Genomic DNA, 21,235 nt, shown 5'->3' with positions numbered 1-21,235 from the left:
GCATCTGCCCACATATTATATCTCTTTAAAATTTCAACAGTTTTTGGGATGAATTTCAAATAATGTTAACAGTCATCTCTACATATGAACTACACAGAGACAGGCCTTATTCAGGGAAGTATCACTTAAGAGAGAAAGCTCTCTGTTTTATCATTTAAAATGTGTATTAAATACCTTTTGAGAAAGGACTGATCTTTTGTTGCAGGGTTTTCTAACTGGCTCAGCCAATTAAAAAAAACTTGCCGAAGTAATGTTATTTGAAAAGTAAGAATTTGGAATTTGGGGGTCTTTAAAAGAGAGCTGCTGAGACTCTTGGTCTGTAAAATGGTGCTGATGCCTACTTTTTAGGAACACTGAATTTCTAGGAGGTGTTTAATGTTTGTGAAAGGTTGTCATTACTGTTGCAGTTACATGATTGAACACTTTCTTTGGGTGAGGGCTTGTGGTTTACACAAATTATCTCAAGAGCCACAATGACCCTGCAAGATGGAGATAGTAGTCCCATTTTCTAGGTGATGCTGGTGGGGCTGAAAGAGCTTTGCTGAAGGCTCGCAGCTTTGCGGTGGCATTGCCCTGGCTCCATCACCACCAAGCTGCCCAAGGACCGTAAGGATTCTCCTGCATCTGCTTGACATCAATTTTAGGGTTTTGTTTTGACTTGATTAGGTAGAACTGGAGAACTTATTCTTAGTGTCAGCATCTATAAATTGCTAGAAAGATAGCACCTGCTATATAGGAGGCTTGGGTTTCTCTGAATCATTTATATGTGCAAAACCAACTGTGCCAGGGCGAGAAAAGCCAGCGGAGGGAACAGTGGAGGTGATGCTCCCCCCCCCCCCCGCCCCCCACCCCGGGCGGCTCTGGAACAAATTGGATGATGTGAAGCTGATTTCCCTCTGCCCGCTTCCACAGCGTGATCACATCGCTATGATGAATCAGGACAGAGTGTTTAAAACAGGGTCCCTAAACGCTGGCTTAATATTGCTCTCAGCTGAGCCTGAGAGGAAGGTGGTTCTATTTAGTGTTGAGAAGGAGAGCTGGGCTTAGCGACATAGTTTGTCAGAATCCAAACCCACCCCTTCTTCAAGGATCTTCCCAGGTACCTTTGACTGCTGATTTGAGGAGCGTCCTCTGTGACCCCTGGTTACCTGGGACTGGACCACGCATAGCAGCACGGAGGTCCAACATTCCGGAGTTGGACGGAGCTTCCAGCTTCCTCCTCCATGTAGGAGCCTCGTTCCCCCTCCACCCATGGGGGCAGCTGGCTGAAACCCCTAATGTTGTTGAGTACCTGAGTCTGAGTTTTTGTGAACTGGTGCTCTCGTCACTGTATCATTTGACTCACTTGCCAACTACATCTGCAGAAAGATTCTAATGGAGGTTTTGTTTTGTTTTGTTGGCTGCGGTGGGTTGTCGTTGCTGCACGTGGGCTTTCTCTAGTTGCAGCAGGTGGGGGCTACTCTTCGTTGCGGGCTTCTCTCATTGCAGTGGCTTCTCCTTGCGGAGCACGGGCTCTAGGTGCACAGGCTTCGGTAGTTGTGGCACGCAGGCTCAGTAGTTGTGGCACACGGGCTCTAGAGCGCAGGCTCCGTAGTTGTGGTGCACGGGCTTAGTTGCTCTGCAGCGTGTGGGATCTTCCCGGACCAGGGATCGAACCTTTGGCCCCTACATTGACAGGCAGATTCTTAACCACTGTGCCACCAAGGAAGTCCTCTACGGAGCTTTAATGGTGTTTCGTTTATCGTGAATAAATTAATGACTTGGGATTTATCAGTTCTTCAGTGCAGGGGAACTTCCCATTAAACAGAAATACATTCATAGACCTTCAGGAATTTCCAAGTCCTGGAACACACTTTTGGTGTTCAGTTTACTCAGTTGTCTCATCTGTAACGTGGAGACCACAGTACCTTCTGCTGGGCTGATTCTGAGGGTTTGAGGAGGTTGTGTGTTAAACCAGAGCCTCAAGCCACCCCAAGGAACAGAGGTAGGGTGGCAGGCTGGGAGCTCTAACTGGACAAGGGACACCAGTGTCTAGAGGCTCAGGGCAGAAAGGCGAGTAGAACAGCCGCCTTGCCCTGAAGTAGCATGTATTCTTGTAGGGGTATGCTGTTATTCTTGCCATAGAATGGAAAAGGGCTTTTGTGTTAGGACATTTTGCTGCTCCAAGCTGTGCAGGGTGGGATTGAGAAAGGAGTACTGTGCACGGGGATTGAAAGGGACCAAAGGAAGCATCTGGGAGAGAGCTTCAGTGCTTACATTTTTAGCATGAGAATATGATGTTCAGTTGAAAGACGTTTATGTCTCAAAAATACTGCTTTCTGTGCTTGAAATTTCTTCCTTGACCCAGAACATTTATCTTTATAGTGTCAAAATAGGAAATATATCTTCGTAATTGAGCAGTTTTGTATGTGTCTTAGGCACTATGCATGTTTACAGATTTAAGCCTTGTGATTTTGGCTGTCGTTTTATCTCTGGCTGTATAAGTTTTGTTGTGAGGCCTGCAGGTAGAGCCTTATTTTTGTTGTATCTAGAAGACAAAGCTGTCTTATATATCTGGTATATATAGTGCAGGTGAATACTTAACTAAAACCTAACTAAAAGAAAAAAATTATCTTGCTGACTAGTTTATAACGTCTCTAAGTAGTTGACATTTTTCTGCAAGCTCTAATCATTTTCAGAAAAATTTCCTTAGATTATAAAGCTACATAAAATTTTATCCTCTACTAGTTGAAAAATACTAATATACCTGTATTGTTAGGATAGCTGATCTTTTTTTTCCATCTGCTGAATGTCATCCTTTTAAATGTTGGCTAAATCTTTTGCTGATATCCTTGCCATAGAATGGAAAAGTGCTTTTGTGTTAGGACATTTCCCTGCTCCAAGTGAATCAACTAGATAACTTGATGGGAACTTTGCTGTATTTATTTATTTAATGAATTTATTATTTATTTATTTATTTTTGGCTGCGCTGGGCCTTCATTGCTGCATGCGGGCTTTCTCTAGTTGTGGCAAGCTGGGGCTCCTCTTGGTTGCGGTGCGCAGGCTTCTCATTGCGGTGGCTTCTCTTGTGGAGCACAGGCTCTAGGCACGCGGGCTTCAGTAATTGTGGCACATGGGCTCAGTAGTTGTGGCTCGCAGGCTCTAGAGCGCAGGCTCAGTAATTGTGGTGCATGGGCTTAGTTGCTCTGCAACACGTGGGATCTTCCCAGACCAGGGCTTGAACCCGTGTCCCCTGCCTTGGCAGGCAGGTTGTTTACTACTGTGCCACCAGGGAAGTCCGAACTTTGCTATATTTAAATTTCCTTGTTCATTTGTTTTTTTTTCTTTTCTTTAGTAGTTTTCATTCCTGTGAATAAGATTCATTTTATAAGGCTGCATCACATAATAATTCTTTTCATCTTAAAACATTTTTAAGTTTTTTTTTTTTTTTTAATGTATAGTTTAAAAATTCAAATGGGACTTTGAGGTATGCGGTGAAACGCACGAGAGTCTCTTCCTCAGGGCTGTTGACTGCTTCTTAGAAGCAGCTCCTTCAACTCTTTTACCTGTTTCTTGTGGGACTTGATTCCACGCTTATTAGTTGTCGTGTTGGCTTGTGTGTCAGGCCCCCAATTTCCGATTTCCGAGAGAGCTCCAGACCCCTCGCCTGGTCTCCGTGACCCTCGCCTGCCTTGGGTCCCTGTGTCGGGTCCGTTTCCCACTTCTTCTCCCTCGGGCTCCTGGTCCCGCTGGGCGTGGAGGAAAGCTTCACCGGAGGGCAGGTTCATAAGGTTTACGCATCCGGAAATGTTGTTCTAGCCTCGTCCTTCATCGGGAGGCTGGCTGTAGAATGCTAGAGCGGAAATACTTTTCCTTTAGAATTTTGACTTGTTACTGTTGAGAAGTCCCAAACTTTTAAATGCCCGTGTCTCCCCCTCCCCGCCCCTCTTCCCGTCCTCTCCCCTCTCCAGGTGCTCTCGCCAGCTCTTTCTCCTCATGATCCCCAGCCCTGGTGGTGGCCGCGCTGGGCTGGGTGTGATGGAGACCCGCAGCCCCGCCCTGGTGGCTTGCGAGCGTGTCTGTCCCCTGGTCTCGGTGGGTCAGAGGCCGGGAGGACACCCAGGGTGGTGGGCGCCCCTCGGCCTGTGTGGCTTCACCCCCCGCAGAGCTCCCTGCAGCCGCGCATCCTCTGCCCGAGCCCCGCGCGGTGTCTCTGAACCTTTCCCTCCAGGATACCGCGGGGCCCTGGACACCGTCCACGGCCCCTCCCATCGTGACGGCCTTCTGTGGAGCCTGGCAGGGCGGCTGCTGCTTCTCCGCTGTGCTGGGCCCCGTGGGAACGTTCAATTTGGAAAATTGTGGCTTTGACTCAGAAATTTTCTTAGAGTTGTCATGGTTTTTGACATCTCTCCACCGAGGAGGGCTTTTGAGCACTTCCTGTCTAGTCCTCCTTTTTTTCTCCGCCTTTCCTCTTTCAAAAACTTGACCTCTTCCATGACGTCGTCCATTTCCTCTAAACTTTCTCCTCGTACTTAACAGTTACTCCTGTTACATTTCTTGCCTGTTGCGTTGGTGAGTGGATTCGTTTGCTAGGGCCACCGTCACAAAGTGCCACAAACGGATGGATTAAATAACAGAAATGTGTTGTCTCAAAGTTCTGGAGGCAGTTCGAGGTGTCAGTGGGGCCGGTTCCTTGAGGGCCGCTCTCGGTTAGCTGGCGACATCGGGCATTCCTTGTAGGTGGCAGCACCTGGAGCACTGTCTCATGTTCTCGCGGCATTCTCCCCGTGTGTGTATCTGTTTGTCTTTGTCCAGATATCCCCTTTTTACAAGGGAGCCAGTCATTGGTTTAGGGCCCGCCCTAATGACCTCATTTTAACTCAGTTACCTCTGTAAAGATCCTATTTCCGAATAAGGTCGCCTGCTGAGGCATCGAGGGTGAGAACGTCAGCTTACTCTGGGGGCACAGTTCAGCTCCTAACAGTGAGTTTCAAGAGGGAATGAAGATAAAGTGTGTAACATCCTTTGTGTCAACAGAATGTCTGGTTATTATAACATTTTAAAAGATGCTTTTAGTCCCATCCATCTTCACCAAGGTCAGAAAGCAACTCTGAGGAAGCAATTTTTAGATTACACCTGGAGATTTTTGTTCAGACTGTGTGACTGCTAAAATTTCCACTGGTTTCCTGAATGTTTTATAACGTAGTATCTGAGTCACCTCATTTTCTACTCTGGCTTTGTTTCTAAAGTAATTTGCAGGTTGGCAAAATGCCTAAAGAAAGAACAGCACCAGTGTCTTGTGAGAAAGTGAATCCGGAGTCTGTCCTGGCGTAGTTAGGTGAGCAGTATCGGCCGGGCCCTGGTGCTCTGGCTCCCATGTTAGCTGCGCTCTATTTCCTTTTCAGATCTGGCTGTTACCTGAAGTCACCACTCCTGCCCTTCCTCCCATACACTCTTTGACTTCCTTCATGAGAGTTATCCCAGTCTAGAATTGTGTTTTTCATTTGTTGCCTCTCTCTCTCCTTAGCATTAGAATGTAAGTGCTGGGAGGGGAGGTACCTTGTCAGCCAAGTTCATGGCTTGATCCCAGCTCAGAATCGAACAGCGAACAGCACATCAAAGTAGATGCTGCTTTTAAACAGATCGATGTGAGAAACGGGCTTTATTTTCCAACATTTCAAATGTTGCCTCACTGACTCGCTGTTGCTCTTGGAAATCCTTCTCTCTCATCTTGCAGGAGCTCGTGTGCAGGTCAGATCGTGAGCCCCCGCAAGGCGCAGCCTCACCTGGTGTCTGTTTGTGGAGCTGTGTGACACTAGGGCACCACTCAGTGATGTGCGTGTCGGGTGGTGCTGGCAGCAGCGGCGCAGCTGCTCCCACATCATTTATCCACCCAAGTGTCCACCCAGAGCCCCGAGAGGGATGTCCCCCTCCTAACACGTCTGAAAACTACCGGGGTCCCGGGAGGCACTGTGCACGGTCCAGCATGAAGTTGGAGCTGTGTGTGTTTTCATTGTCATTGCTGGAAGACTCGCCCAGGTCCACAGCCTCGTCCTGGTCCCCGGGCCCCTCTGCAGCCGCGGTCTGGGATGTCCGGAGCTGGGTGGCCACGAGGGAAGGAGTTCACATCCCTGTGTCCCGGCCTCGTGGTCTCCACGTGCTCTCTAACTGAGACAGGTAGTCCCAGAAAGAAGAGTAGAAAGTGGTGAATTTGTGCTTCCTGATCTAGAGGACTTCCCTCTGAGAAACTGGGGGCTGCCTTCCTGACAGTTAAATGCAAGGGAGCCTAGAGTTTGGCTGTGCGATGCTCCCTTGCGCAGCTTGGGAATCTGTGTTACAGGAGCTGAGGAATTCTCCTGGTCACTTTTATGACATCAGTTAAGTAAGCTGAGGGGTTGGTGCTTGTTTTTTTCCTGTTTGTTTAATTAGTGTGCTGCTAGTAATGAAGGAAGACCCTCCTCTCCGCTGCTGGAGTCGATAAAAGGTGATTGATGCAGTGAGAGAGGTTGGTCTAATTGTTTATGCGGCAGAAGTCACCTTTTAACTAGAATTGTGGCACCATGACCCCTGATTCCATTGCAGCTCACTGACACCAAGTGAGAGCTGTCCTGGCACAAGGGCTTCACACTCGGATGGTGTCTAGAAGGCGAGGGCTGAGCTTTGACCTCACTAATACTCCCTTGAATTTGAGTTAAGTTTAGAGAAATACAAGCCTCCAACATCGAAGTTGCGTATTCATGAAGCATTGAATCTGGCACCTCTTGCGCAGAGGTTTACAGTCCGCCTTGGGGTTCCTGGCAAATGTAGAGAACATGGTGCTGGTGGCAAGGTCTCTATAAAACCAAATGGTGGGGAGGGGGGAACGGGGTGTGGTTCTGTTGTTCTGGGGTGTGTGTGTGCGTGATGCTTGCTGAATAGATACGTGCATATGTACCTGCTGTCCTGGGATGTGAGCAAATAGTCATTTCTTTCCTGCGGCCTCACGCCGCCTGCTGAGGCGGGAGTGATGGATGGTGATAATTGATGGACATTATTCATGAGGAAAAATACTGCTGTTTCAATTACAGATGCTTATGTTATTAATAAGTCTGACGTTTACCCCTAAGATCTAATTACCTCAGGTTCTTCAGTTTTGCACTCCATTACAAATGGGTAATAAGGAATCTGTTCGTACTCCTATCAAAGAATGTCTCTCTGGAGGAGTATGACTGAAAACATATGCAATCAAACTGTGCTTTGCCCGCTTCAGCGGCGGTATGTGCGTCTCAGCGACGCTGTTACGATGGGAGACGCTTTGAACACCCCTTCCTTTTCAGATTGCTTCAGTCTTGAAATATATCCCGTTATGCTCAACGGTAGAAGATCTTTACCCCTCGAGGTCGCTTAGGTTTTGGAAATAGCCGGAAGTCATTCAGAGCGTCTGGTGGATCAGGCACGGCAGAGAAATGAGTCATACTTACTTTTGTACTGTTTTAAGAGTTGTGACTGCAGAGTAGTGATACTGGTTTTTATCCTGTGTAGCACCTACATTTAATTTCAAGGTAGTTCTTTCAGAAAAAAAGAAGAGTACCAGTAATATGCTGGACGGTGGTACAAAAATGGGGTTGGTTTATTGTGTAGCCTCCGCAGTGATTAAAGGACAGCATTCACGTTAAGTAGAGTTAGGTAGCGTGGGGAAGATGCCTTCCTTGTCTCTTGGGGAGGGCAGTCTGCTTTGGACACAGGGTGGGGGAGTAGCTGGATCTAGTAGTTTTTACCTGAAGACCCTTCCCTATACCTGTAGGGCTCTTCCCACCCATGTCAGTCCTAATTTGGCTCTTTGGGACTGGAATATGAATTAGACGCATGCTATTTGCACAAATAGGCTGAAGGGTAGACCTCATTTGGATGGGCCTTAGGCAACGGGGAAATGGTTTGGGAAGCTAAAACAAAGAGATAAGAAGAGCTGTTGACCGAAGTGGGAATTAGGTCATAAGTCATTTGTTTACTTTCCTGTGTCCCTCACCAAATAGTGGGCTCCTTGATGGCAGGGATCCTAGCCTAACAGTCACCCGTTAGGCACCTACAGGGCATAGGTCTCAGAGCTTTTCAATACAGATCTTCCTCGGCTTACGATGGGGTTACATCCTGATGAACCCATCCTAATTTGGAAAGATGCTAAATCGGAAATGCATTTAATACACCTCACCTACCAAACATCATAGCTTGGCCTAGCCTACCTTAAACGTGCTCAGAACACTTTAGTAGCCTACAGTTGGGCAGGATCATCTAACAAAGCCTATTTTATAATGAAGTGTTGACTCTCACGTGTGACTGATTGAATACTGCACTGAAAGTGGAAAACAGAACGGTTGTCTGGGTGCAGAATGGCTGTAAGGGCCTCAGTTATTTGCCCTCGGGATCGTGCGGCTGACGGGAGCTGGGGCCGCCTCTGCTCGGCATCGCGAGAGGGGTTCGTAGGGCAGGCCTGTCACTAGCCAGGGAAGGATCAAAATTCAAAATGTGAAGGAGGGTTTCTACTGAACGCGTGTTGCTTTCACACCATTATAAAGTAAAAATTCACAGGCCAAACCATTGTAAGCTGGGGGCCGTCTGTACATTGTTTTCTAATGAAAGAAGGAAGCGATCTAATATCTGCGAAGTACCTAGTAGTTTCCAGGTGCTACTGCTACTGAACCAAACTTGGGTCCACTCGCCACACGCAATAAAGCCAGCAGTAAAGCCAATCTGCTGACACTGGGTCGTGGTGAAGGCAAGTGCAGCGTTTATTTCAGGGCGCCAAGCAGGGAGTCCAGGGCAGCTTGTGCTCCAAACACCCGAACTCCCCATGGCTTTCAGCAAAGCACCTTTAAAGGCAAGATGAGGGAGGGGCGTCCCAGCTCGTGCGCGCAATTCTCTGATTGGCTGATGGTTGAGGTAACTTGGTTGACGGTAAGGTAACAGGGTGGTGTCACATTATCAGTCCTTAGGTGCCGGTAGGTCTCATGGTCATCAAGTAGTTAATTTCTTCCATTTGGTGGGAGTTTTAGCGTCTGTAAAAACAACTCAGGAAATGTGCATCAGATACCATTCTCTGGGTACTTCAGAGAGGAGCTGCAGCCGAGGACGTGGGGAGGGGTCTGTCCTGGGAAGGCCCACCTCCTTGAACCACCTCCTTCAACTGTGGAAGCAGTCCTCTCTGGCCACCGCTGTGACCCTGGGGAGGGGTTGGCTCTATGGAGGGGTCGTATGAGGCTCAGGTCAGACTGAAGCTTAGGACGGTTACGTGTCAGGGTACCTGGTAAGTGGTGGAACGATAATTTAAAACTCAGTCTCTCTAAATTCGGAGCCCAAGCTGTGTGTGTGCCTGCCTGGCCCACCTCTAACCAGAACCAGTGTATAAATACAGGGCCACACGCTATCTAGATAAACCCGTGGTTCACAGCTGGAAGAATTTTGCTCCCAGGGGACACTCAGAAACAGTGGAGGCATTTTTGATTGTCACAGCTGGGGAAACTGCCACTGACATTGAGTGAGGAGGTAAGGGGTGCTGCACCCTCCACACACTGGAAAGGTTTTTCTACATCCTCAACGCTTTTCAATTTGGTTTTTTAAAAAAATAGCCATCAGTGAGTATGAAGTGGTATTTCTTTGTGGTTTTGATCTGCATTTCTTTGATGATTAATGATGTAGAGCAATCTTTTCATGTACTTATTGGCCGTTTTCTTCAGAGAGATACTTAAGCCTTTTGCCCGTATTTTAATTAGGTTGCCTTTTGTTGTTGAGTTGTAAAAGTTCTTTACATATTCTGGACATGAAACTCTTATTAGATATATGATTTGCAGATCCTTTCTCCCATTCCATAGGTTGTTTTTTCACTGTCTTGGTAAGGTCCTTTGGTGAAGGAAATAAGTTTTAGGGAGTTCCCTGCTGGCTTAGTGGTTAGGATTCTGGGCTTTTACTGCCGTGGCCAGGGCTCAGTCCCTGGTCAGGGAACTGAGATCCTGCAAGCCGCGTGGTGTGGCCAAAAAAAGTTTTAAATTTTGATGCAATCCAGTTTATCTTTCATTACTCATGTTTTTGGTGTTATATCTAAGAATCATTAAGTTTCATGGTTTTACCTCTTATTTAGGTCTTTGATCCATTTTGAGTTAATTATTTTATATACAGTGTCTTATACATTGTGTCTTTTGTATGTGTGAATTAAACACCAACAGTATGGTTAATTGGAAAGGCTCTGGAGTCAGAGTTGTCTCTGAACCATATGTGGAAGAGAGTGTTCTTTCCCCATTGAATGGACTTGGCACCCTTGTCAGAAAACAATTGGCCATATATATTTGGGTTTATTTCTAGACTCTGGAATCTGTTCCATTGGTGTATATGTCTATCTTTAAGGCAGTACCACATTGTTTTGATTACCGTAGCTTTATAATAAGTTTTGGAATCAGGAACTTTGTTCTTTTTCAAGGTTGTTTTGGCCCCTTGCAATTCCATATCAATTTGAGGACTGACTTTCTGTATCTGCAAAAAAAAAAAAAAAATCGGTTGGGATTTTGATAGGGATTGCATTGAATCTGTAGATTGCTTTGGGTACTATTGACATTTCAACAATATTAAGTCTTTGTATCCATGAAGACAAGGTATCTATTTATTTTAGTCCTTTTAAATTTAGCAGTGTTTTGTAATTATAAATATGTAAATGTTCAGCTCTTTGGCTAATTTCATTTCTTTATTCTTTTAGATTTATTCTAGATATTTTATTCTTTTAGATTTATTGTATTTGAGATTTTAAAATATTTATTTATTTATTTTTGGCCGCGTTGGGTCTTCGTTACTGTGCGCAGGCTTTCTCTAGTTGCGGTGAGCATGGGCTACTCTTCGCTGTGGTGTGCGGGCTTCTCATGGCGGTGGCTTCTCTTGCTGTGGAGCACGGGCTCTAGGAGCACGGGCTTCGGTAGTTGAGGCACGCAGGCTCAGTTGTTGTGGCTCACGGGCTTAGTTGCTCCCGCAGCATGTGGGATCTTCCTGGACCAGGGATTGAACCCGTGTCCCCTGCATTGGCAGGCGGATTCTTAACCACTGCGCCACCAGGTAAGTCCCTGTATTTGAGATTTTAAAAATATCTAACACATCAAATTTGAGTTCCAAATTAAGTATTGTGTCCTAGAAGTTACTATGGAGACATCTTGAGGTTTGAAACTAAGTGGATTAGGGTTTGAACCTGGATTTGGCACTTTAAAAAATTAGCTGGTGGGGCTTCCCTGGTGGCGCAGTGGTTGGGAATCCTCCTGCCAATGCAGAGGACACAGGGTCAAGCCCTGGTCCTGGATGATCCCATGTGCTGCGGAGCAACTAAGCCCGTGCGCCACAACTACTGAGCCTGTACTCTAGGACCCGTGAGCCTCAACTACTGAGCCCACGTGCCACAACTACTGAACCCCGTGTGCCTAGAGCCCATGCTCCACAACAAGAGAAGCCACTACAATGAGAAGCCCGCACACCATAACAGAGTAGCCCCTGCTCGCCACAACTAGAGAAAGCCCGCGCACAGCAACAAAGACCCAACACAGCCAGAATAAATAGATTTTTAAAAAAACCAAGTTTTAACCAACTTGGTTACTATTAGTTGGTAACCTTGGATATAGTACATAATTCCTCTGAGCCTCTGTTTTTTCATTTGTAAGATATAGGGATAAAGCAAATCTGTCTTTCACAGAAGTTGTATAGATCAGCGATAATATGTGCAAAGGACTAACTCTGGAGTGTGACTCAGTTAGACACTAGATAAAGAATGCTGGGTTGCCAATATTGTGTTTCCTTGAATGATTTCAATGTAAATACTGGTTTACTGTACAGTTTCTCATGAACATTTAGCTTATATTACCTTTGTTTGCTTATTTCTTTTCACGTCCAGAAGTTTTATGATTAAAGTATGCATTAAAAACTTGAGTCAAATTAGTTTGCTGCAAAGGCCAGTGATTTTTACACAAAGTATATACCCTGTTTCTCAGAGAGCCTTATGAAGTATGTTGAGTGTGGAAGAAAAATAAATTGTAATAAAACGTCACACTCAGTTTTTGTTTCAGTGGTGCAGCATACTTAGAAGAGGGGGAACCTTTCTTCCAATGTTGCTGCTTTCAGATGCCTCTGTGCTTTCTTGGATCCTGTGTGCGCCCAGACATTGCAGGCTTAAATGTTAGACATATTACTAGCGTTTAACCTCTCTGTAGCAAAGGTGACTTAAGGCTTTACCTTCAACGAAGGGTGCAACTACTCCTGCCATCTTGGAATTGCATTCTTCTGTACGTGTGTAGTAGAACTGTATACATCTGGGTACCACTACTACAAGTTTTACTTTTTAAAATACATCTCAGAGGAACTTTTTTTGTTGTTGTTGCACTTTGGCGCATGCGGGATCTTAGTTCCCCAACCAGGGATCGAACCTGCACCCCCTGCAGTGGAAGCACAGAGTCTTAACTGCTGGACTGCCAGGGAAGTCCAGGGGAACTTTATATTGGAGTAGGCAGATTCAGCCTCTGAAAGGCAGTAATCTAACAATTCTGATTTTTTGTTTTAATTTAAATTTCACTAGTTAAGTAAAATCTGGTAACAGACTTAAATGTAGCACTAGAATCTTCCAATTGTAAAAGTAAATTCCTTAAGTTATTCTCGTAGCAGCGTGGTTTAGCCACGTTTGCTGTTCATTACCAAAGAACACAGTGACCTGCGTACAAGAATTTGAGATGGGGAGGGAAGGGTGATGGGAATGCAGTCAGGTTGAGAAACATGGAAGTTGGAAAAAGAAAGAGAAACTGGGAGAGCAGGCTGACCACAGAAACCAAGCAGGGTTTCCAGGCTCCATTGGATGCCCATTTAAGGCTACAGACCATCTGTCCTGTGGGGTGGCTCTTAGCCGCACTCATGATGATTCTTTATTAAAATGACAGTCCCAACTGCTTGGGTGGTATTTTGTTTAAGCCTGCTAACATGATAGCAAGCAAGTTGTGAATTAAACACCAACAACACGGTTAAAAGCAGAGGCTCTGGAGTCAAGCAGGCCTTGGTGTACATCCTGGCTTCTCCATGTAAGATGTGAACAGGTTCTTGGTGTTCCTGATAGTTTGTCCTTTGTATACTTGTCTGTTGAAATCCTAGTATACTTATTATTATTTGTTTGAATTTTATATATGATAGAATTTTTATTCTCCCCAAGAAACTGCATATCCAAGAGATTATTGCTGAGTTCCTGGCTTCTGAGTAATTACTCGGCATTACCGTAGCAATTTGTTTATCCAGATTGAAGACGGCAGGAAGGAGAGTACCAGCTAATTACCAATAGTTTTAAAATAGAGAAAATTGTAAGCAATTTTTTGGAGATGAAATCACAGCAGCAAAATAATTAAAACCACCATCACCAGTTTTTCAAGTGGTCCAGAAAATCTTTAGTGAAAAATGTTGTGTGGAACCAGCTACAGAAGTGGAAATGCCTCTTAAGAGGCGAGGAATGTGAGTGTGACTGACACGGGTCCCTATAGGACGCTGATCTCACAATTTGTGACATTTTCTCCTGTTCTTCTCAGGATTGTGTTAATAATCTCATCTGTCCTTGATTACTTCATTTGTTTGTTGTAATTTCCTTTGGTGAGCTCTGAGCCATTCCCGTGGACCCAGAGTGGGGAACCCCAGCCCTGTGTCTCCTGACGTTACCTGTACTTGGTGTCACTGCTGTTGTGATGCACTGTGTGCTTCTTCTAGGTGTGAGTTTATAGCAGAGAATTTGTTGTTAAAGATTAAAGGACCACACTTTAAAAATTATATACTGTTTTTTGAATTTGATAATAAAACGACTTATGTTTCAACAGGATTTCTAGAGTGTGAGCAAAATGGGGTGACACAGCCCTCATGCAGAAAATGGCTTATTTTCTTAGAGTGTTGCCCCTGAGTGTTACCCTGGGTACAGGACCATTGCAAACTGCTATTCAGAGGGTGAAGTGAGAGAAGAAATAGACAAACATTTAAATGGAAACAGTTGTGATTAACGTGACACAGACACACACACCCCCAGTGAGGCTGCTGCCCTGGGGGTTCTGAGCAGGGCAGAGGGTTTCCCACTTGGCTTTATTTTATTGGAAGTGTTGTCCAGAATGTGGGACACAAGTCAAGACGTGGTTCTTCTGATCCTTAATTGGGCCGTTTAAGCTTTGCTCTTAAGGATCCCACACTTGACGGCTGCGGACAACCCACTATTGTCTCTCTGGTCTCAAAATATGGGGTGAAAGTTTGACCTAAAACATTAGTCAGAGAAATAGAGCTCAGAGATGTTTAGTCCCAGACTCCTTAAACTGGGATGGGACTGAGGATATTTTAGGCCATTTGTACAGTAAACATGGTACATTAACCCTGGAACTTGGTAGAAGAAAACTTTGACCAGTTAGCCTTTTTTTTCCCTTCATATTTAAAAAAATGGATGTTTCAAAGTAGAATGCAAAACGTGTTGAATTTTAAAGGTAAAATGTCAGTCTTCAAGAAGACTATTGTTGGGAGAGTCACTTTAAGCCGGGCCTTCTGACCTCAGGAGACTCTTCCTGTTTTTTTCTCCTCTGTTCCTAGAACGACCTGTTTGTGTTTGATCATTCATTCATTCACAGCTCAAATGAAATTGTCACTAATTATGCTGTTTAGAGTTTTGGGGGTTGTATGAGGACATAATGAAAGACTGGAACTTGAGTAGATGAAATAGCCATTCTCCAATAAGTGGCTAAACTACAGAAGTTTGGAAAACCTCAGAGTGGTATCAAGAAGAATTTCTCTTGGTTTTGAAGAAAGCATATCTGTCCCTTTTGGGTTGTTTTCATGGGCAAACATTAATTACAAGTAATTGCAGATATGGAAAGAAAAATTTTATATGCATTAATGTAGGCTCCGGTCCTTTTCTGTGTGGGTCTCTGCCATGAGTGGCCTTGAAAATGCAGCAATGCACCTGAGTTAATTCCTTCACTGTAGAATAATTATGGTGGAGATTATGAACTCTTTGTAACTGAGGCTTTAAAAAATATTTTCATCATAAATTTTTACTAATGAAAACTTCTTAGCTTTCTCACCTCTTCATTGGTAATTCAGTAGAAATATGTTGCTATTCCACATTATGACCACTAGGGGGAGTAGATTATCAATATTTTCATGTTTTGCAGTAAAAACAGAGTATAACTTGTGGCATAAAGGTATTTCTGTTTAACCAATTAGCCCAATTTCAATTAAAAAATTTCATGTTAGGAAATTATAAATTCTTACATTTTTTTAAGAAGCCCTTTATACCTAGTCTCATACATTTATGGGATTAGTGGTGGAAAAAAATAAAGAAGGTGTATGTTTTACAAGCGTCATCAGCTGTGGAATCGGAACAAGATTCTGACTCTCCCGGCCAGCATTTAAGTTTTGTGTCCCTGAGCTAGCTTTCAACGAATCTTTTTCTTGAAATATTTAAGTCTTGGAAAAAAAGGCTTCCAACTTCCACCTGCCTTTTTGTTTATTTTCTTAAGATTATTGAAGATGCTGTGCAAAAATAAAAAGTAGTTTTTCTTGACGCACAACCATTTATTCTTATCTTAGCCTGTAGATAAAAAGTCTTGACAATACAGTAGCATTTTTCTTTGAAAAAAAATCATAGGGATGATGAAGAATTGTTGGTTGTGATTTTTAAATTTTATCGACCAAGTCTGAAAAGCGCCACCACCAAGTTATGGAAGCGGCAGGTCCCAGCCTGGGGGCAGGCGGTGCCCAGACGCAGCAGGAGGTGCGCGCCCTTGTGGGGAATTGGTGTTGGGAGGGTGAGCTCACCCTCTGTCTGGGTCTGGGGTCCATGCTTTTTGCCGTCAGAGCATCTGAGAGTCATGGATCCAAACCACATGGTGAGACAGCACCCAGGCTCGCCGGAAGCCCAGGTGGCTGGCCTGGAGCCTGCACGTTGTGTAAGAGGCGGTGAGGTCAAGGTTGCCGGACAGCCTCTGCCCTCCTGGCTCAGGCCTCGTTCCCTCACTCCTGTCGGACCCCTTCCCCCAGCACTTCCGCTGGGGGCCTCAACCTGGCAGCATGTGCCCACTGAGCGGGTGGCCTTGGGATAATTGCCTGACCTCTCTGGGCCTCAGTTTCCTCACATTTAAAATGGATCAGGTTTTTCACATTTTTCTTTTCCCTGTGTCTTCGCTCTCCACCCACCCCCTACTTAGTTTCCCCTCTCCTGTCTGTCGTTCCACTGGCATATTTTCTTGTCTCTTCCAACTTCTATTTCCTCTGCTTTTCCCTCTTCCCCATCTTCCTTGTAGCTTCTCCGGAACCCCCTTTCTCCTCCTCTCCTCACTTCGCCTTCTCCCTGACTTCCCACTTCTCCGTTCTTTCCCACGGGCAGCACCCCAGTGTGGGTTTTTATTACCATCTGATGCTGAGAATCTGGGACTGCAGGGGGACATGGAGGAAGGAAGAGGTTTAAAATTTTATACACTGTGTGATAGACCAAAAAAATCACTTCCCTTGTGAAAGGGGGAATTTGTGTACATGACGTGTATTGACTTGGATTACAAGTGCCCGTGGGCCCTTCACGTTAATGTGTGGGTAGAAGGCAGTATAATGCTTTGAATGCAGGATACATTTTCCCATTTCTAATTTTGGTGAAATTTGTTTTAAATTTTGCCATTTAACATTTTTATTATGTGTATCTTGGTATATTGCTATAGTAAACATTACCAACAGCCACTTGGTCAAATATTTGGAAGTTTTGTCTTCTGCGATGTTTAGAATAGAGAAAACGTTTAATAATGTGAACATTATTAAATATCTGAGGATCAGTTAGTATATTGATGAATTTAACTACTTCTGTGGAATGATGAAAACTCCTGTCACCCTCAGCTCTCCATTAATGGAACTCTGGCTGAATGTTCCTTTCCGCCCTTGTTCTCAAGATTGTCTCAGGACTGTAAAGTCGTGCTCTAGTAGAAATATAATGGGAGGCACATTGTCATTTAAAAATTTCTAGTAACATTAAAAAATTAAAAGCAGGTAAAATTAATTTTAAGAATATATCTTATTTAACTCAGTATATCCAAAGTATTTTCATTTCAACAAGTAACCTTATATATATATATATAAAATTATGAAATTATTTCACATTCTGTTTTCATTCTGTGTGTTTTATACTCACAGCGCATATCATTTGGCACTAGCCACATTGCAAACGTAGTCATGTGGATAATGGCTATTTTTAACAGCACAGTCCTAGACACTGGCTTGCAAAAAATAGTGTATTTTAATTTAAAAATTGACGTTTTGTCTCTGTGTTAGTGTGTGTTAGGTTTTTAGAAAAATTCACTTGAAGTTTCTGTATGTTGACTTACTAACAGCTGGAAAGGAAATACCAGGATGTTTGAATTTTAGTGTTGTATTGTCATACTCTTGAAGTTAAATTGTTTGTTATTATGTTATGTAATGTTACTGTTACGACGTTAGTATAACTAATGCTATGTTAGCATACAGTAACAAATTGTTATTATAATTTGTTCATTATTTGCAGTGCGGAGCAGGTTAGCTCCCATTCAGAATCGTGGAAATGCATTGGGTCATGGCAATATGACAAAGCGAAACATTTCAGTGATTTGAGTTCTATAAAGCATATGTCACCTGGCTGTCTTTGGGAAGCTCACTGATGCTTAGAAAGTATATGTAAACTGTGTTCCCTTACATGATTAATTTATTGAAGATTACTTCTTCTTATGTGTAGTTTTGATATCTAAAAAATGAGGATGCAATTGATTTAGGGAATCATTAACTCAATTCGTGTCCCGTGCGATGGAAGCGCAGTGAGGCTCCTGTGCTTGGGCAGGACTTGGTGTAAACACGCAGCACAGCCCATCCCGTGCCCCTGCTTATCTGCTTCAGAGGGACAGGGTTGAGGCTTTCAGCAAATCTTACTGGTAAAGTTATGCATACATTGCTTTTTTTTTTTTTAAGAGCCATTTCCTTTCAGTTTTAACCATATTACTGTGTCTGCAGACAGTTTGCCCAGCAGAACAGCTTTTCTGTTTTAATAACTTAGAAGTGTGCCTTCATCTCTGAAAAAAAGACATTCTGATGAACTAGTTCAGTTTTAAGATGTTTTCCTTGGAAGATGATAGTGAAGATGAGGAGGAGAAGGTTGCTGAAGGTGTTTACGGTGGAAGGGCCCCTGCTGGCATCTTGGTGAGTTACATCCACCAGCTTCCGCCTCCCCGCTTTCTCCACCTGGGATATGCTGTGAGGAGGGGGCGGGAAGACCGCCGGGGAGATCGGCTGATGCCTTTTCCTTGGAAAATGTAGCATCAGAATGAATTTTATTAACTTTTAAATGTTGTATTCAACAGAAATCTTTGGCTACCTGCTCTCCCTCCTTCACTCTACACCGTCTCTACCCTTTTCTATTTATTATTTAACAAATAATAACTTTCTGCTTAGAAAAAAATGAAGTTGCTGCTTTAAACTGAGAATGTTTTTGAAACTAGGTTTCCCAGGAAATGTATCTCGTTTCACATTCTCTTTGCATCTAATTGTAGTAGTTGAGGAATAAAAACCATTGAAAAGGTTTATGTTTTTTTTTTCCCTGTCTTTCAGATTCTTTGACTGACTTCACCCAGTTCCCCATCCCCCAGCCTGCCTCTGGTGGCCCTAAATCTGATCTCTCTATGAGTTTGTTGGTTTGTTTTATGATTTTTGTTGTCCTAGCCAAATATTTGTGAAAACTTAAACTAATATTTTGAAACTGGCATCTTATTCTGATATGTGATGGGGAAGAGTGACAGCAGTCTTTTTTCTCCTGTGGTGGCAAACAGAATTTCTAATCTTGAAATATGTGGGGAAAAATGCAGATTGTCTGAGTTTTTAATCTAGAGTTTCCTCTCTTATGAGACATAAAATAAAACAGGTCACATGAAAGTGTAAGTTTTAGAAGTCTGCATTAAGGAAACAATCAGGTGAATTAAGGACAGTATAATTTAACTTTACCCATGGAAGCCTTTTCTGTAAAATGATTTGAAGTAAATACAGTGAGGTGAAGGTAGTTTTTAGAAAATGAGGGGTGTACATTTTTATGAAAACAAGTGTAAAATAAACAAGGCAAAAATTATACAATTTCTAAAATCTGTGGCTCATAATCAGGTTGATTTTAGTTTTAAAGTTGTGCAAATTTTTGTCACCTTTAAAAATGTTACACATCTGTGTGCTTTTTGCCTTTGGACCTGTTGGCAAAAATGTACTCGCTGGGGATCTCGGGAACTGGTGGAACTAGACATCGTTTGACTAGGAATGGAAGTCAGGGGCTACGGAGAGAGGTCATTTACTTTTGAAATTGCATTTTAATAGTACAGAGTATATGTATATGCGGATTCCTGCACATTTGTTGTAAAGGTCAGAAGGGAGAATGGTGAACACAGCTGGCTGTGAAATAGTTTAAAAATTCATTTAGTGAGTAGCACCAGCACGCGCAAGCCGCTCATCACAGGAAGAAGTCTGCTTCCTGCTGCTGGTGTCTTCTAGAGCGAGGGCAGCGGGTGTTTGGGCTGCATTTTATGACATTTCTTTTTATGTTAACATTAGAACATTGAAGTTGCATGAGTCACCTCCCAGCTCCAAGAGAAACTTGGTTTTTCTGAATGGCTGGTGTTCAGGACACGGGATTTGCTATCGGCTTAATGAGCTGTGCTGATTGTGTAGGAGACTTTGTAACCTGGGTGTGGGCGTTGAGGGGGAATCTCAGGGTCCAGGCCTTCAGTGACCCCGACGCTCCTTGCTGGTCGTATGCTGTTTGCGCACACCTCCTGTTGGAACGTGAAAGTCTCCATCATAAAGGAGATGATTTTATGTGTTTGGAATGTAAATGTAAAAATCTCATGGTTTAAAAAACCATGAGGAAACTTCTGGGCTTTGTTAGAAATGGGGATTTTTTTTAAAAAATCGTATTTCTATAATTTTTAAACAAAAGAATATAATTCCTTTATTTGGCAAGGAAGAGGCCAAGTTATTTCATATTCAAATAACCTTGAAGTTACAAAATAATCTGCTGGCCTTATTTTCCCCCACTTATTTTAAATTACTTTGCGTTTTTTAAATTAGAGCAGAATGTATTACAGGAGTTCTTAGCCAAAGTTGTAATCCTAAGAAATGCTCCTAGAATCGAGTCTTTCTGTGGGTTAGAGCTGGAATGGGCCCTGGAGGGCATCTGGCCGTTCTTACTAGAGGTGAGAACCCCTGCAGGGGGGTTAGGAGGACCTGTTCAGGCCGTCCTCGCTCCTCTGTGCTCTTTATCAAAGGGCCTGCTCGAGTCTAAAAAGCTCCCCTTTTTCAGAGAGAACTTTGTATGTTTATATTATTTACTGCGTGTTTATAAACATACACATTTACTGTATGTTTATATTTATTTACCACAGAGGTGGAAGACAGCAAGTCACCCTGTAGGCGGGGCAAGTGCCTTATGCTGAGCTGGGTGCAGAAGTGGCCGCCCCCAGCTTGGTGCATCTGATATCACCCCCTGCTTCACAGAATCCTGGAACCACACTGGTGAATGGGTCTAAAACCAAATGCTTTCCTCTAGGTGGACAGTGGTCACAACACTAATTAAATATTTAGTTGCACAGAATTTCATTTCCTCACAGAAATGTGGTGATGTTACCAGTCAGGCAGTTTGGGGGAGCACATTCTCCAAGAATCTTTGTTTTTACAACTTGATTGATTGCCTGTTAATACTGAGATCTCAGATGAGCTCAGGAATTTGGGGGAGGGTAGCTTAGAGGCTGTGGCCAGAAGTATGTACAGGCTGTTTGAAAGTTATTTATTATCCATTTTTGCATTTATGCTCCATCTGCTTTCAGGAGGGACTTAGTGGTGGCCCACTGTTAAAGCACAGTTACAGCACTGCTGTGTGGTGCGTGACTGAACCACCAGCTGAAAACAAAATTCTCTTCGTTCACCGAATATTTATCGTGCCACACTGAATCCACTAGGTGCTCACAGATCTTTTTTTTTTTTTAATAAATTTATTTCTTTTTGGCTGCGTTGGGTCTTCGTTGCTGTGTGCAGGGTTTCTCTAGCTGCGGCAAGCAGGGGCTACTCTTCCTTGAGCGGGCTTCTCATTGTGGTGGCTTCTCTTGTTGCGGAGCATGGGCTTTAGGCATGAGGGCTTCAGTAGTTGTGGCACGTAGGCTCAGTAGTTGTGGCTTGCAGGCTCTAGAGCGCAGGCTCAGTAGTTGTGATACACGGG

General features: G+C 43.8%; 1 protein-coding gene across 6 annotated transcripts in view; it reads left to right on the top strand.

The window, feature by feature from the left end:
- Positions 1-21,235, top strand: part of LPIN2 (lipin 2) — an 85,093-nt gene that overhangs the window by 7,579 nt on the left and 56,279 nt on the right. For 2 of the 6 annotated variants that reach the window (XM_032602941.1, XM_032602938.1), the window contains exon 1: positions 17,985-18,186. The exons of 3 other annotated variants lie outside the window; for them this stretch is intronic. In XM_032602941.1, the coding sequence (XP_032458832.1) occupies positions 18,100-18,186 (87 nt within the window). In that variant the 5' untranslated portion in view covers positions 17,985-18,099. Of the gene's footprint in view, positions 1-17,981; positions 18,187-21,235 lie in introns of those variants that run through there. One more of the 6 variants, XR_004345413.1, reaches the window with a different exon arrangement.

This window comes from Phocoena sinus, chromosome 14 (genome assembly GCF_008692025.1).
Source record: "Phocoena sinus isolate mPhoSin1 chromosome 14, mPhoSin1.pri, whole genome shotgun sequence".
In the NCBI taxonomy this organism is placed as follows: Eukaryota; Metazoa; Chordata; class Mammalia; order Artiodactyla; family Phocoenidae; genus Phocoena; species Phocoena sinus.
This window is presented reverse-complemented; position numbering and strand designations above follow the sequence as displayed.